Source organism: Lepidochelys olivacea, assembly GCF_965140295.1.
Source record: "Lepidochelys olivacea isolate rLepOli2 genome assembly, chromosome: 11".
NCBI lineage: Eukaryota > Metazoa > Chordata > Testudines > Cheloniidae > Lepidochelys > Lepidochelys olivacea.
This window is the reverse complement of record NC_140421.1, coordinates 18,624,124-18,640,214: the sequence shown is the minus strand read 5'-3', so window position 1 is coordinate 18,640,214 and position 16,091 is coordinate 18,624,124. Positions and strand designations below refer to the sequence as shown.

At 40.7% G+C, this 16,091-nt stretch overlaps 1 protein-coding gene across 3 annotated transcripts in view; it reads right to left on the bottom strand.

The window, feature by feature from the left end:
• The window catches only part of RAB3GAP1 (RAB3 GTPase activating protein catalytic subunit 1), a 49,376-nt gene that overhangs the window by 3,006 nt on the left and 30,279 nt on the right, over positions 1 to 16,091 (bottom strand). For 2 of the 3 annotated variants that reach the window (XM_084642739.1, XM_084642740.1), the window contains exons 13-23: positions 13,919 to 14,088; positions 13,322 to 13,417; positions 12,594 to 12,766; positions 11,183 to 11,237; positions 10,399 to 10,779; positions 7,848 to 7,985; positions 6,494 to 6,721; positions 5,798 to 5,894; positions 5,615 to 5,718; positions 5,368 to 5,483; positions 2,387 to 2,489 (exon numbers count right to left, since the gene is read on the bottom strand). In XM_084642739.1, coding sequence (XP_084498865.1) covers positions 2,387 to 2,489; positions 5,368 to 5,483; positions 5,615 to 5,718; positions 5,798 to 5,894; positions 6,494 to 6,721; positions 7,848 to 7,985; positions 10,399 to 10,779; positions 11,183 to 11,237; positions 12,594 to 12,766; positions 13,322 to 13,417; positions 13,919 to 14,088 — 1,661 coding nt within the window. Of the gene's footprint in view, positions 1 to 2,386; positions 2,490 to 5,367; positions 5,484 to 5,614; positions 5,719 to 5,797; positions 5,895 to 6,493; positions 6,722 to 7,847; positions 7,986 to 10,398; positions 10,780 to 11,182; positions 11,238 to 12,593; positions 12,767 to 13,321; positions 13,418 to 13,918; positions 14,089 to 16,091 lie in introns of those variants that run through there. The other variant, XR_014713511.1, reaches the window with a different exon arrangement.

Below are 16,091 nucleotides of genomic sequence, written 5' to 3'. Positions count from 1 at the left end.
TACATTTTTGTCCCATCAATAAGAACGTTTCAACTAGTAATGCCCCCATAGGGAGATAGAGCTGGAAGATAGCTTGATTATTTCTGCCTGAAAGAAGTCAAAGCCTGAAATTTATGTATATCTTCAGCATTAAACTTCTACAAACATTAGAAACTTCTGCTGAAGTTTTGGAACTACTGAATGCTGCACTTAATCAGAAGTCTATCAGCAAGGGGCAGAGCATAGAATATTACAGCATATATGTATGCTTTGTAGCCATATTGCATTTTGCAACATTATATATAGGTGGGCCTTTCTCAAAGAAAAAAACTGTAAATAGAACAAAGAAGCCTTTGATTAAAAGTTGGGGGGGAGGGGGGAAAACCACAGGATGGGGTAGTGTTACATTTGTTGTATCTGCAGCAGAATTCAGCTGCATAGGGAAAATTAGATACAACGAAGTTAAAATCCTTTTAGCAAATCTCAGCCTGTTAAAGTAGAGATTTATTTTCATCAGTTAAATTAGTAAAAGCCCATTTCTATAATCCCAGTTCACTGGATAAGAAATCTTTCAATAACATATTTGAGAACAAGAACAGAACATCTGTTACACCACTCTGACTTGGGGGAAAAAAGTTAAAATTGCCACAGCTGACAAGATCAGTATGTGGCTGGCAACATAAGAGTTGCTGAATGCTTGGTAGTATTGCTAAAGAAGAATCAAAACAAACCCTTATTCTTAAGAACACTGAACAACAGGAAGAGACAGCTTTACCTTTGAGAATTCCAGGATTGCACCTGTGAATACAACCTGCTTCTAACTAGAGTTACTCCTACTGAATACGAATACTATTGTCCAATATGTACCACTGCATTTTAAAAAATTGGGAGAAGTTTAGAAGGAACTTTAGTGTGAGAAGATTAGTAGGAAGTTTAGTATCTGTTTGACATTAAATTAGTTTATGCCCAACAAGGAAACAACTGGCAAACTGGAAAAGGTTTGATACAAAGAGGCCAGTAGGGCTATCCAGGTGGTAAACACTGCAGTCAGTAAAAATCCTGAAAATGAAAAAAATATAAAGTAGGAACAAGGCTATGGATATCAACGTGCAATTGCACCTTTCAGCACACTTCAAATATAATTGGTCAAGAGTCAGAAGCAAGTTTACTAGTCTCAATACAAATATTTAATGTCCTTTTATAGTTTAAAAAGAAGTGACACCCTTGATTGCAATGATGCACAATTTCAACATTAATGAAATAGCAAAATTCTATATGCTCTTGAATTTTGTGAAAGTGTTCTGCCAAAAGAACTCACTATCGCTAGGGCACAGTTGTAACAATGCAACAGCCACAACTGTCTTCAGAATACTGAATAAGATCAAGTTTCGCTCATCATATTTTAAAAACCATTACCATGTTAGCAAAAGAAGGGGAGCAACTGGAATTAATTAGAACTGAATGGTTCCTCCCCACCCCCACCCCGGGGGGGTTGAGGGGGGAAGAGAGAGAGAGACTGAGGAGGTGGAAAAAGGAATGGGCTAAACTACTGAGTATTCTCTTTTCTTGTAAATCACAAGGGCAAGACCAAATAGTCAAAGATACCAAGCTAGATTTTTTGAACTTTTGTTTTTTGGGCCCACATATTGCAGAGCATATTATTGCAGGCTCAAAGTGCAAGTCTACTCTGAAAGTTACTACTTAAAAATAGTAGCAGTGTACCTATCAGATCTGCTCCCTGTATATACTGAGTCATATCCACTTCTTTTATTGACAAAAATACATTTGTACCGCTTTTTTTCTGTTAAGCCCTGCAAAGCAAACACAGCTACAGAAGAGAGAGTGGGGCTCTTCATTCTTTTGCATCATCAACATAACTGTTTACTAAGCAAAATCTCAATCAGAAATACTTGTGCCAATCCACTGAGGCAACAGAACTGCAGAAAAGTCACAAAGAGCAGATTTTGGCCTGCAAAACCGTTATTACCAGTGATAAAGTAAAAAAACATTTTAACTCAGAACCCAGAAGAGTTTTCAGGGCTGGAAGTAAAAAATCTTTATTTATAAACTGAGCACATTTGATCAGGAAAGCTAGATACAAATGCAGAATCACACAATGGCATTGTTAGTCATATTTAAAAGTGATCTTCACTTTAAGATCACTTAGATGGCTGTCTACCTAGCCGCATTCACAGTCTTATAATATCCCATGGCTTTTGTTCTCCTTTCATCATGTAGTTGAAGTTCTACTATTGCCAAAATTGTTTTCATTCGAAAAAGGAAAAAAAAAAAACAAAAAACCTCATGCCTATTTATAGATAGAAGAAATCAGCATCACATGGAAAGTTGTTGCCTCATACTGTCTAACTGAAAGGTATCAGCGAATCAACTGAAAATTCTATCTTACCCTCTGCGCATTCACAAATAACTTGTGGATGATACTACCAGCAGGTCCTCTTCCTGCACCAATGACTGATACTTCTGGCTGCTCCAGAAGACAATTTACAAACCTGGAAGCACAAAATAATGAAAGGAAGGAAAAGGTGAGCATCCAAGTTCTTAACTGTATCAGTTCTTAATTATTTTCACATGACATCTTCAAAACTCTTTCCTGTAAGAACTACAAAAACTCCCCATCTAACTTGAGTGTAAAAACAGTTCCAGCACTAAGAGCACTACTAGGAAGACATACGTTCAAAATTAAATCTGAACGCCCAGTTTAGAAACTTACTATTTTTCCAGTATTACACATGACATTACATTACCAGGATTTTTTTCAAAGTCTTAACTCTTGGATCCCTCATCTGTGGTATACACATCTGTCCCTCTACTTCTTTCACTCCATCCCAACAGGGACTGCAACTCTTATCTCCACTCCTAATCCCTCCCCCAGGGCTGGAAAAGGCAACCCAGCCTATGTTTACTCACCTCCTGTACTGCTGACTCAGCTTCTAGCTGCCTCATATTAGAACAGTTTATTGGCTCTTAACCACCCCCTGACCAATGTGTCCAATCTTCCCCCTGAAGGCTCCCAATTTCAGGGAGGAATCAAGAATCTGCAGTTGGGGGAAGTGAGCACATTAAGAACACATGACGGAAATTAGGAGAATTTCTAGCAGGGAGCGGTGATCCTAGTCAGGAATGGCTCCTCCAAAGAGTCCCAGCACCAAGAGTGAAGGAACCCCTCTCATCCTAGCACACCAACCACCTTAGCCCTAAGAATTTAGCCTATTCCAATATTCAACTTTTTAACATTCACATGTTTAGCCAGACTAAGGAATAGTCAGTCACACTGTGGTGGTGAACAGAAAAAAAATCTTTGGCTAACTGGCTCCTATTCACTAGTTTTCTTGAAGTACCCCAATACAGCACTTTATGTTACTAAGGAGAATAATGGGAAAAATGGTTCTTTTGGATATTTCATTCTACATCATGCACAGGACAGTAATAAATAAAATAAAATAAAATAAAATACATGGTTCTTATATAACATTTCTCATCCGTAGGTCCCAAACAACATAGGGAGTTCAACTTGTGCACTTTCACACGCACAGAACAGGCAACAGACACACTAGATACTCTTATCACATTTACATAAAAGGTCAACTGCATTAAATTAAGGCCACATAGCACAATGTTTTCGAAGAGATGGATAGATTACATTACATTGCATTTGGCATCCACAATACGTAGGACAGGAACCCTCTAGAAATGTTTCCAACTATGAAGAGTTATAAACGTCATTCTTTGAAGTGTCTGTCTCGTGTGTTGTGGCTTCTTGGCAATCTGCATTATTACTACTCCCCATCAGCAATTGTCTAAGCTGTCCCAAGTCAATGGTAAATGGGACAAAATACATGGTTTTACAAAAGGTAGATCGTGCCAAACCAACCTGATCTCCTTCTTTGAGAAAGTAACAGATTTTTTTAGACAAAGGAAACGCAGTGGATCTAATTTACCTAGATTTCAGTAAGGTGTTTGATACCATGCCACATGGGGATTTATTAGTTAAATTGGGTAAGATGGGGATCAATAGGAAAACTGAAAGGTGGATAAGGAACTGGTTAAAGGGGAGAATACATGCGGATGATACAAAGCTGGGAGGTATTGCCAATTTAGAGAAGAAGGACAGGGATATCCTACAGGAGGATCTGGATGACCTTGTAAACTGGAGTAATAGTACTAGGATGAAATTTAATAGTGAGAAGTGTAAGGTCATGCATTTAGGGATTAATAACAAGAATTTTAGTTATAAGCTGGGGCTGCATCAATTAGAACAGAGGAGGAGAAAGACTTTGGAGTATTGGTTGATCATAGGATGACTATGAGCTGCCAACGTGATATGGCCATGAAAAAAGCTAATGCGGTCTTGGGATGCATCAGGAGAGGTATTTCCAGTAGGGATAAGAAGGTTTTAGTACTGTTATACAAGGCACTGGTGAGACCTCACCTGGAATACTATGTGCAGTTCTCGTCTCCCCTGTTTAAGAAGGATGAATTCAAACTGGAACAGGTACAGAGAAGGGCTACTAGGATGATCCGAGGAATGGAAAACTTGTCTTATGAAAGGAGACTCAAGGAGCTTGGCTTGTTTAGCCTAACTAAAAGAAGGTTGAGGGGAGATATGATTGCTCTCTATAAATATATCAGAGGGATAAATACCGGAGAGGGAGAGGAATTATTTAAGCTCAGTACCAGTGTGGACACAAGAACAAATGGATATAAACTGTCGACGAGGAAATTTAGACAAGAAATTAGACAAAGGTTTCTAACCATCAGAGGAGTGAAGTTTTGGAATAGCCTTCCAAGGGAAGCAGTGGGGGCAAAAGATCTATCTGGCTTTAAGATTAAACTCGATAAGTTTATGGAGGAGATGGGATGATGGGATAACATGGTTTTGGTAATTAAATATTCATGGTAAATAGGCCCAATGGCCTGTGATGGGATATTAGACGGGGTGGGATCTGAGTTACCCAGAAAAGAATTTTCTGTAGTATCTGGCTGATGAATCTTGCCCATATGCTCAGGGTTTAGCTGATCGCCATATTTGGGGTCGGGAAGGAATTTTACTGCAGGGAAGATTGGAAGAGGCCCTGGAGGTTTTTCGCCTTCCTCTGTAGCATGGAGCACGGGTCACTTGCTGGAGGATTCTCTGCTCCTCGAAGTCTTTAAACCACGATTTGAGGACTTCAGTAACACAGACATAGGTGAGAGGTTTTTTGCAGGAGTGGTGGGTGAAATTCTGTGGCCTGCGTTGTGCAGGAGGTCAGACTAGATGATCATAATGGTCCCTTCTGACCTAAGTATCGATGAATCTATGAAGCTGTGGAACCTAGAAAAATATGGGGAGAAGCACCAAAGAGAGTAAACTAATAAAGTATCAGTCACCTTTCCAGATCTTCTTTTTCCTCCTCCTGGTCACATTTCTCTATCCCAAATTTTGCTTTCAGTGACCTTGCCCTGGCAATGATAGCTTCTGCATTCATAATTTGAGCAATTATTTCCTGTATAAGGGTGATTTTTTTTTTTTGAACAGGGGAAGGAGAAGAAAAAAAAAATCAGCACTTTAAACACAAACTATAGACAGTACTGAGATCTGCAAAGTTTTTATCCCTGGCTAACATGACAGGCTTACTTCCAATTTTTTGTCCTCTGGGTTTGGAAATCTTAGAACTTTACTGGAATGAGATATTATCTGCTTAATAATCTTCTTAACTGAAGCGATATCTTCCAGCGTTTCTAAAAGACAACACAACTTTAGTCATAGTATCATCACTGCTCTTAAAAACATTTTAATTGCTTATTATATGTTATTTACCTTCTTCCTTTACCTTTAGTACAGCTGCATGGATGACACAAGGCAAAAGATGCCTTGCAAGGTCAGATGGTTTCTGAACTGCAAGATAGTGAAGCACCTATGGTATGTCACAAAATTAATACATTAATGACAAAATTCATTTAACAAAAATAAGATTAACTATGACTGATGAGCACCAATCCTTAAATTGCAAAAATGGAACATTAAGCTGCACTTCACCCACTACAACATTAATGAGATAGATACAAGAATCATTAGCCTCAGAAGTATGCTGTGATGTTAGTCCTCATGATGAAAGCTCTATAACAAAGCTCCAGAAAATATTCTGCAGGGAGATGGGACTTAAGTCTTTCTCATCTGTAATTTGTGATTCTAATTCCACTACAACAGTAAGTAAAGAAACTGCAAATAATGAAAGTTTCAAGAAATTAGAACACTGAATGTAATCAAAATCTTCATTTCATTTATTAGAAATGCAAATAAGTCCCTAAGTAACACAACTTACCAAGTTACAGTTGGACAGGTTTTCAAAAGGCAACTGCATTATTTATTCAAATTTCAGAAAGTTGTTCTAAGAACAGTTATACTGGCAAAAAAGCAGTCCAGTTACAAGTTACTGGTTAAATCTTTCATAATAGACCATTACATGTTTACTAGGAATCACAGAACAGACTACCACAACACAGAGCTTTTTACCTTCTCGGCCTCTCTAGTGTCATCAAACAGTCGCCTCTGCCTCCGGGCTGGAACTGGCTTTGCTGTTTCCCACGCCTCTACCCACATGTTGCTGGGAATCTTCATTCGGGCACTCAGTTCACCCTTAAGTACTCTATTCCCCTCTTCATCAACCACTTCCTCTTCAATGTAATCTCGAGGTGAGTACCACCTCACAAAATCTTCCAGGCAACAGCCAGGGTTAGCTGCCTAGAATGGAAGAAAAAAAATAAGATAAAATATATTTATTAAATTTTTAATAGAGTTTCTCTATATACCATCTGGTTAACAGGGAAATGTGGTTTCATGGACTGAGCTAAGGGCTAGGAGCCAGGAATTCCTGAGTTCTAATCACAAACCACCAACTCACTGTGTCAGCACTAGAAAAGGGGCACTAGAAAAGCACCGAACATTCACATTATTAAATGGTATACAGCAATGGAAAGATAACGCAATAAAAAAATGCATCCTCTTATACAAATCAGTACAGGTTTACCAGTTATTTAAAGCAAGCTCAAAATTAGGCGTTTGCCTTGTCAATGATGCAAAAGAGGTTTAACACATGCGATTCCAATTAGCATGAGAAAAGGAGATTTATAACAAATTGTTGTGACTTTGTAAGAAAACTGGAGATGGAAAATAAAAATCACGCTGTCATCACTCAGTGCCTGAAAAAGTCATAGGCTGCACTAAAATACTTTCTAAACTGAGCTTTATACTGGTTACTGAAGCAGGTGGCAAACACTTGTTTTAATGCCAATAAAAGTGCTGATGCCTGCTTGCCAACCAACTTCATTTTTTGTACCAAATCATTAAATGGGAGTAGCCTATTAACTTTTATGTTACAAATCAAACGGTCCCAGTAAGTTAAAAAGCCTCATTTAACAATGGCACAATTGGTTTCTGCTCCTATATTGTCACCAGAAGGCTGAAACTGAAGAAGGCATGGTTGTCCACACAGTAAAATTTGCCAAACTGAATGTTCCCCACCTTCCTTTAAGTCATATTTTACATTGCTACTTTAGGTTTTCAAAAACAGCTTGTGCTAGAAAAGTTACTATGAAGTGTTGCATCTCTAAGTAGTGTGGTACACATACCTACTTTGAGGGTTTTTGTTTTTTTAAACAGATTTTAAATTTAAGCTTTAGAAGAATTATAAACAGAGAATTTTTAAATGTACCCTGAAATTTTCATTTAGGAAAATAGCAAGGTTTAAAACAGATAGCAAGGGAAGAAAACAGCTGTCAGGAGATCCTTCAAAATTATTCATCTTGACCAATTATCCCAGCTTGCTCATGTCAAAATAGCCCCAGAGAACTCTGCAAGCAGCATATACCTTAAAAGACTCCATATCTGAGAGTAAGCAAGCACTCTGCATGCGTGCCCGAAGGTGAGCTCCTTCTGCTGATGTTCCCAGTTTAGCCAATACTTCAGACTGTTCTTCCAGCAGATCTTCTGTCATGGGTGCTGGTTCCTGTAATGTTGAAAAAGACAAAGGGCTAGATTCACAAAAGGACTTAGGCTGTGTCTACAATTGCAATGATGTTGCAGCTGTACAACTGGAGTGCTTCAGTGCAGACCCTTATTACAGTGACGGGAGAGGTTCTCCTGTAACTGAGGTAATTCACCTCCCTGAGGGCAAGGAGCTAGGTCACCGGAAGTATTCTTTCACCGACTTAAGCACTGTGTACACCAGGGGTTAGGTCGGCTTCACCACGTCTCTCAGGGGTGTGGATTTTTCATACTCCTGAGAGATGCAGCTATGCCAATGTAACTTTTCAGTGTATATCAGCTGATTCACGAAAGAAATGGTTACTCATCCTGTGCAGTAACTGTAGTTCCTCAAGATGTGTGTCCCTATGAGTGCTCCACTCTTAATGTGCATGCACCCCATGCACACTTGATCAGAGATTTTCATTAACAGTGTCCATTTGGCCTGCACATGTGCCATTGATATCCTTGTACCCCACACCAAGGCTATACCAGGCTGTGTGGGTGACCCACCCTCTCAGTTCCTTCTGCACTGCCGTGTCTCAGGAGAAACTCCAATGCAGAATGTTAAATTTACACTTTTACCATAGAACATTTGCGCTTCTGACACTAGTACATATTGTGAGTCGGTGCTCTGAGTATAGTTCCCCCACACACTTCAGTTGAAAAGCAGCTGGCAATCTAGAACAGCGTTTTTCAAACTTCGGGTCACAAGCCAGTACTGGGTCACGGCATGTCAGGCACTGGGTCACTCTGGTCAGCACCACTGACCAGGATGTTAAAAGTCCCGTCGGCGGTGCTATCCAGCTAAGGCAGGCTAGTGCCTACCAGTTTCAACACTGTGCTGCACCCCGGAAGTGGCCAGCTGCGGATCCGGCTTCTAGGCAGGGGGACCACAGAGCTCTGCGCGGTATCCCCGCCCCGAGTACCGGCTCCGTACTCCCGGCCAATGGGAACTGGAGATGGGGGCGGTGCCTGCGGGCGAGAGTTAGACGAAGCCAGTTGTGCACCTCCACCCAGGAGTCGGACTTGTTGCTGGCTGCTTCCGGGGCGCCACGTGGGCAGTGGCGCCAGGACAAGTGAGAAGCCTGCCTCTGCACCCCAGCTGCGCTGCCGACCAGGAGCCACTGGAGGCAAGTCCGCACCTCAATTCCCTGCCCCAGCCCTGAGCCACCACAAACCCGGAACCCCTTCCTGTACCCCAAACCTCTCATCCCCAGCTCCGTTGGGTCATGGACATCAGTTTTCTTCAATTGGGTCCCCAGAAAAAAGTTTGAAAACCAGTGATCTATAAGATGCCCATGGAACAATAGGACTGAGAAACCTGCATCATGTGATGCTGTACATGCCCCTTGAGGCATTACAAACCCTTCCCAAAGCATCCTGCGGCCAGTTGTACGGTGGGATACCTACTACAGTGCACTGCTCTCTGTGTCATTGGAAGAGCTACTAGTGTGGACATGCAATGGCAGTTTTAATTAAAGCGCTTTAATAAAAGTGGTGTAACTTTTGGTGAAAAAACTTGCAAGTGTAGATATAGCCTCAGTCTCCCCACCCACCTACTGGCTCCCAGTCTCCTTGGCCAGCCAATCCTAGTCTCATCTCTATCCCATTTCACAGTCCCAATTTTCCTCTCCTTACCCCTGCCAGACTTCACACTCAGTAACTTCTCCACCTCCTTGTCCCAATCTACTTCCCCCACAGGTCTGCCTCTTGTCCCTTCTGCACTGAAATCAGTCCATTTCCTTCCCCACATTGCCTGGAGCAGAACAACATTGAGACCACAGGGAAGACAGGCTCCCTCCTCTCAGTTCAGATACTTGGACCCGGACCTAGCACATTCCACAGCTCAGAGCTGCAATTGCAAGGAAAATCCTGCTTAGTCCCAGGCTAGATTATGCCCAGTGTGGACAGAGTCTTTAGGGAATTTAGCTACTAAAATCTGTGTGTCTCTACAGAGCATATGCAAATTGTGATTCTTTCAAAGGCCTGTAAATTGGCCAAATTTGGTCAGATTGTCTTTGCGACAGCAAGAGGCACATTCCTGACACAAAGTCTACCCCCTGCCAAATTTCAAGTCTCTGCTCCAAAGCATGGTGGTGCTAGAGCTGTTCAAAGAGTAATGTTGCCAGAATTTTTTTAACATGGCCAAAATAACGTATTTTCCTAGCTTTGTTCTTGGAAACAGCTGAACCATCTTGGCTGAAGTTTTCCAATAAATTCAGCATGGAGCAGAAACCCAGCATGTAAAATTTTACCTCTAATGGTTAAAGTTTGCAAAAGTTTTAAGCAACTGAAAACAGGGTCTTATAATGGGAAGTGCTACCAAACCTACCAATAAATGGTTATAAAAGCAAGTTGATAAAAATCACACTGCTAAGCGACTACTTTCTAACCTGTGTTACTGGAATGTAGAGAGGTTCTCCGGGATGCAGCAAAGTCAGTTTTCCATGCGGATGTAGACGACCTTCTGGTTTTAAGTTTGCAGATTCTTTAATTCCTTCTTTTGTTCCTCCTTTCTTTCCATTTTCTTGTCCATTTCCTTTCAGTTCTTCTGTGTCACTAAGGCATTCAAAAAATTCTTCTTCACTGTCACTCCATGATTCCCAAGATTTCCCAGCCTCTCCTCTTTCCTTTCCAGTCTCCTTTTGATAATCTCCACCTGAACAGTCTACTGCTTTCCCAGTATCACCAGGAGAACCAGGGGAACAATCAGATGTATATGGTTTTTTCCCTTCATCCCTTGCTTGCTTTCTTTCGATGCAACAGTTTAACATCTAGAAAGATAAAAACATTAACAACTAATTTCTAATGCATTAGTAACTGTTCACTAATATACTTACATAATGGCAGCAATGCCATTATACCATAGAGAGGAACTTATTAAAAACAGCATTAAAAGGCTCTCAGTTCTAAACGACAGCAGTATAATTAATATGGAAGAATTTGCACTGATGCAGAGATTTTATCAGCTGTTAGGAGAGGTGACAATTACCACAAGCTACACTGAAATTGGAAAACTAACAGTGTTTGGAAAACCACATGGTAATGATCATCAGAGTTAACACTATCCACATAGTGACTCTAGACTATATTGACTAAAATGTTTTATTGTTCTTGATTATTCCTATGAGAAAAGAAAAATTAAGAAACAGATCATTCTTAATTTGTGATATTTACCTGAAGTTTCTGATGCAGTAGACAGCATCTCAGATCTGGAGGCCCATTAGCTAACCTGCAAAATGTTAAATTTACACTTTTATCACAGAACATTTGCACTTCTGACACCAGTACATATTGTGAGTTGCTGTTCTGGGTACAGTTCCCAAAAGACAAACATTCACATCATTGCAACTACTCTGTTAGGCTATGGTTTCAGCAGACAGGCCAAGGACTGAACAGGGCATAGAAAATGAACTACTCCTGTCACCTCTACAGGTTGTTCCTTCAGGTCAAGGATGAGGCTAATTGGGAGACTGGCCCAGGAATGCTTGGACTGTCTCTGCTCATGCTCTACCCATTCTGGGATTAAAAGGATATCAGTTTTAGTGCTACCAATCCAGTAACTTTTACAAGAAGTAGACAGACTTTAATAATAATTTTAAAAGGCAAAATTATAATGGAAGGGTAACTAAAAAGTCCCATTTTACTCACTGATGCCACCTTTCACAAAAAAGGATGACTACGCCAAATAAACAACCAGGCCAGGTCTTTTGAAAATGTATTTTATTTTTGTTATTTGTTAATATGTAGGAGCTCCATACTGATCACCTCTCTTTCAGCTTGCAGGCCAAAGTCCTGCTAAGACAGACATAGGGCAGAGGCTTCAGCAACTGCTCAAAAGAGTAACTCAGGCCTGGTCTACACTGGGGGGGGGGGGGGGGAATCGATCTAAATTACACAACTTCAGCTATGTTAATAACATAGCTGAAGTCAATGTACTTAGATCTACTTACTGCGATGTCTTCACTGCGGTAAGACGATGGCTGACACTCTCCCGTCAACTCTGCCTGCGCCTCTCGCCCTGGTGGAGTACCGGAGTCGACGGGAGAGTGCTCAGTGGTCGATTTAGTTAGACGCGCTAAATCAATCCCCCTGCTGGATTAATCGCTGCCTGTCAATCCAGCGGGTAATGTAGACAAGTCCTAAGTGCCCAAAAGGGGAGATGGGGATGAACACCTCTGCCAACAACCCAGGAATCTGGAGCAGATGCCCCCCATTCTACCATTTTTTCTGCTGAGAAAAGAGTAAGGGGTGTTTTACCCTTACTTTCCCAGATACCTTGGTTTTAATGTAGAGATTGGAAGTGGGGGCCAAGAAATGTTGGCACAAATATTCCTTTCTAAATTCTCCTTAAGTTCTCTAGCTTTGTGGAGCTAGGGAAGGCAGCAGATGCTCCTTCCCACTCCTTATGCTTTTTTCCCTCATGGGAGAGAAGAGGAAGAGAAGCAGGGAGTACTAATTCAAATAATATACATCTAAAATCACTTTAGCAAGTCTGAAAATCCAAGTATATTTTAAAGTCGTAACAAGTTATCCTATCGGTCACAACCTATGGACATTTTCAGTCAAATTCCAATGGAACTCTTACCCTGGAATTAGGTAATTTTTCTCCCATCTGCGGCGCATTTCCACTACAAATTCTTGCCAGAGGTGTGCTACTCCTTTTACCCCTCCATGGTAGAAGTTGATCATACAAAGACATAAAGCCAGTTTGTAGGTCAGACTATCTGAAGGAGCTGATTTGAACTGACTGTAAAGATTCTACATGAGAAAAAAATTTAAAAAAAAAAAAAAAAATCCAGAAAATGACTTTTTCAAACTTTTGATTTCACTAAAAACACAATTATCATCTGTGAATGTCAACATGAGAGCAAAACTCAAGTCTGCAACGGTATTAGCCATCAATAAGGGACAAAGGTGAATAGAGAGTTTCTGTAGAACCTCCACTAAAAACAACTATTCTTCTAATCATTCTCTAGTGGTAATAGAACAGATAGAGTTGCAGTAGACAGAGAAAAGAAAGGGTGAGTAGCAACACCTGCTGGTCAAACAAGAACGTAGCTGGTTTTAAGGCTGTCTATTTTAAAGAACATATTTAAAAGAAACTAATGTGGACAAAAGGTATTCCATCTGGGAAACTTTTAAAGAAATATGCAACAGAAAAGAATAGCTATATACTGTAGTCAAGCTCCCTGGATTTAGCCCTTCATATAGATAAACTAACATTCTGCAAGCATCCTCTGACAAACTTTTTCCAGATATTAAGAAATCACTCTGATTTGATATATTTCTCTTATGAATTTCAATTAAACTTACATATTCTTCACTCTCTGGAGAAGGATTGTTTCTTGAAGTACTAGGCCTGGCTTCAGATCCATCTGTTAGTTTGTCAGCAGCATCAGGGAATAAGAACTTTTTTGGGGGGAAGGGGGAAAGAAATAGACCACATCAGTTTTTAGCACTTTCCCCATTTTTTCTCTGCCTATTGTTTCTTGGTATAGTTATGCTAATATGCTGTGATCAACTTCTTGAGTTGGAACAGTTTTATTCAAACAGTGAAAGTTGTTTACTCGGCCTTGATTCACTTGAAATGGATATTTTCTTAAAATGGATGAGAATATTCCACTAGAGTTATTGTGGCTTGTCAAATCTCAGACAAATCAGTATAGCTGTCAGTCAATGAAAAAAGGTAGTCTCCAGAAAAAGCAATTCTCCTTGATAGTGGGATCACTGTTTCATTACTCTAGTTATGGATAGGACAAACTCTTACAACCTAATGCCATTATGTCATAACTAATCACTCTCACAGTAAGCCAATATATTTTTAAAATTTTATAAACCACAAACATGAAACAAAAGACCTATATACAATGTACACATGCACACAGTATGATGCATGGACAGTTTGCTTACCAACATAATAGTATTGAGGACTTCATTATTTAACGGTGAGTCATCTACACCTCTGTGCTTGCGAATTTTTTTCTTTGCACTGTGAACCATATTTGTGACAGACAATTTATGGATTGGGACTGGTGCTGGCTCTGTGAGCTTTGACAAAGCATGGGTTATATCAGCAACCTCTATAAAATAAGAAATTGTTATAAAATAAGTTCAGAGTTTTATTCCATCATCTCAGTTTATTTAGGATTTACAATTCTAACCAACCTGTTAACCTATGCTCTATAATTCTGATGCTATGTCCCATATCTGCACTTAACTGATTTTAGCCCCACAGCTGCATGGCAGAGTCAGATTACAAAGCAGCCTCCCTTGCCTCTTTTAGAGATTGAAGATAGGACTGGATTGACCGTGCTGCTAATGGCGATCACCTATTGCCTAATTCAGAACAATGATTACAGTGCCCAAGTCAACAAAAAAATTAGACAGACTGTCCTACCCTCAAAATAAGATATTAAAATAGAAGTGAGCTAGTTGTATGAGAACAAAGGAAGTGAAAAATAAATTTAAAAAGAACTCAGGAAGATGATGTAAGTGAAAACCCACTGATTATCCAAGATCAAATGGTACAACATTTGATTGATGGACAAAAGAAAGGTAAAGAGGGACTAAAGAAAAAACCACTTCCTGATAAAAAACAAAATACAAGAAAGGACTTTGGTTCCCATATCCTGTAAGCATATGTCTACACTGCTATGTAAGTCCAGGGTTCCAACTCAGGCTCAAGCCTAACTCCCCTTCCGTCTGCACACAAATCATGCTAACCCAGAGCTTGGAACCAGCATCCCACGACCCCATGCACTGGAGGGTCCAAGCGTGAGTCAAGCCACAACTCACAGTTCAAGCCCAATTGCTTTGCAGCACAGACAAAGCCCCACTGGACTCGTGTTCTAGGAGTCCACTAAAGTATCCCATAATCCCATGAGCCGACTTTCTTTGTCCTCTGGACAGTCAAGTCTGGTGCACACTCAACTTTTCCCACACTGCATCTCAAACAAAGAACTAGAGTGACCACATTTTGGGAGGGTGCTAGGAAGTCTGGGATGTGGGTGGCTGGACTCGGGCTTGCATAATGCAGTGGCCTCTGAAATCCAGTTATTCTGCACCCTACAGCAGTCCCTAGAGGCCATTTCAGATTGTCCCAGAAATCCAGGGCAGGATTTTCTCTACCTCAATCCACATGAAGAAAAAGGCTATGAGAGTCCTCTACATCTCTTAACCCTAATGCAAGACTTAATCAACGTGCTTCCCGCAGGACAGTCAAAGGTAAATCCCAGTCTGGAGATTTGCAGGTTTCCCTGAAAGAGATTTGAGCTGCTCCCTCGCCAATCTATCTTTGCCATTCTCCATAGGCGTTTGCTGGTACACCCCTGCCTCCAGGGGGACTGTCCCCTTCTCCTTGGTGGTTCTGCTGCCAGTGGAAAAACCCTGCGTGGGGTAATTTTCATGTGAAGGGCCAGGCCCTCTTGGAGAATGCTTCCTCTCCTTCTGGATCAGTATTTAAGATTCCTTTAGCAAATGTACTGCTCTGATCTGTACTCTCTGTCATACTGGCTCAGCTCCCCAGGAGTTTCGGGTCAGGTTAATGCAAGAGCGATAGTAGCTCCGAACGAGAGTAATAGGGAGTAAAAGTCAGAGGAATACAATTAATTAAAAACATTTATTCTAAGAGAAAGCTGAAGCAGCTGAACATTCACCTGCAGCACAATCCTAGCAGGATTTGTCTGTAGGCAAATTGCATCTTCTATTCATTGTCACTGCCTAGCTGAAATCTTAATCCAGGCACAGCAGTGAGGGAAAGAACGCAAACCAAGCAGGGATTTTACCAGGGCTTCTAACCTTCTTTCACAGCCCTTAAGACTGGTTGGTGCAGAACGCTGTCAGCTAAGTGGCCAAAAATGAAATGACTGTCAAAATTAGCACTGACTTTTCGCATTACGGTTTTTAAAAAGTTAATACATTGACTTTTAGTAGCATACTATGTTACTCTTCATTTTTTTCATTTTTGATTGTACTTTTGTATCATTGTATGAAAGGTTTCAGTGATGCGGCCCTCGGGCCAATGTACTAGTCCTCATGTGGCCCTCGTGGTGATTTGAGATCCCTGGTTAGACACTGAAGCCCT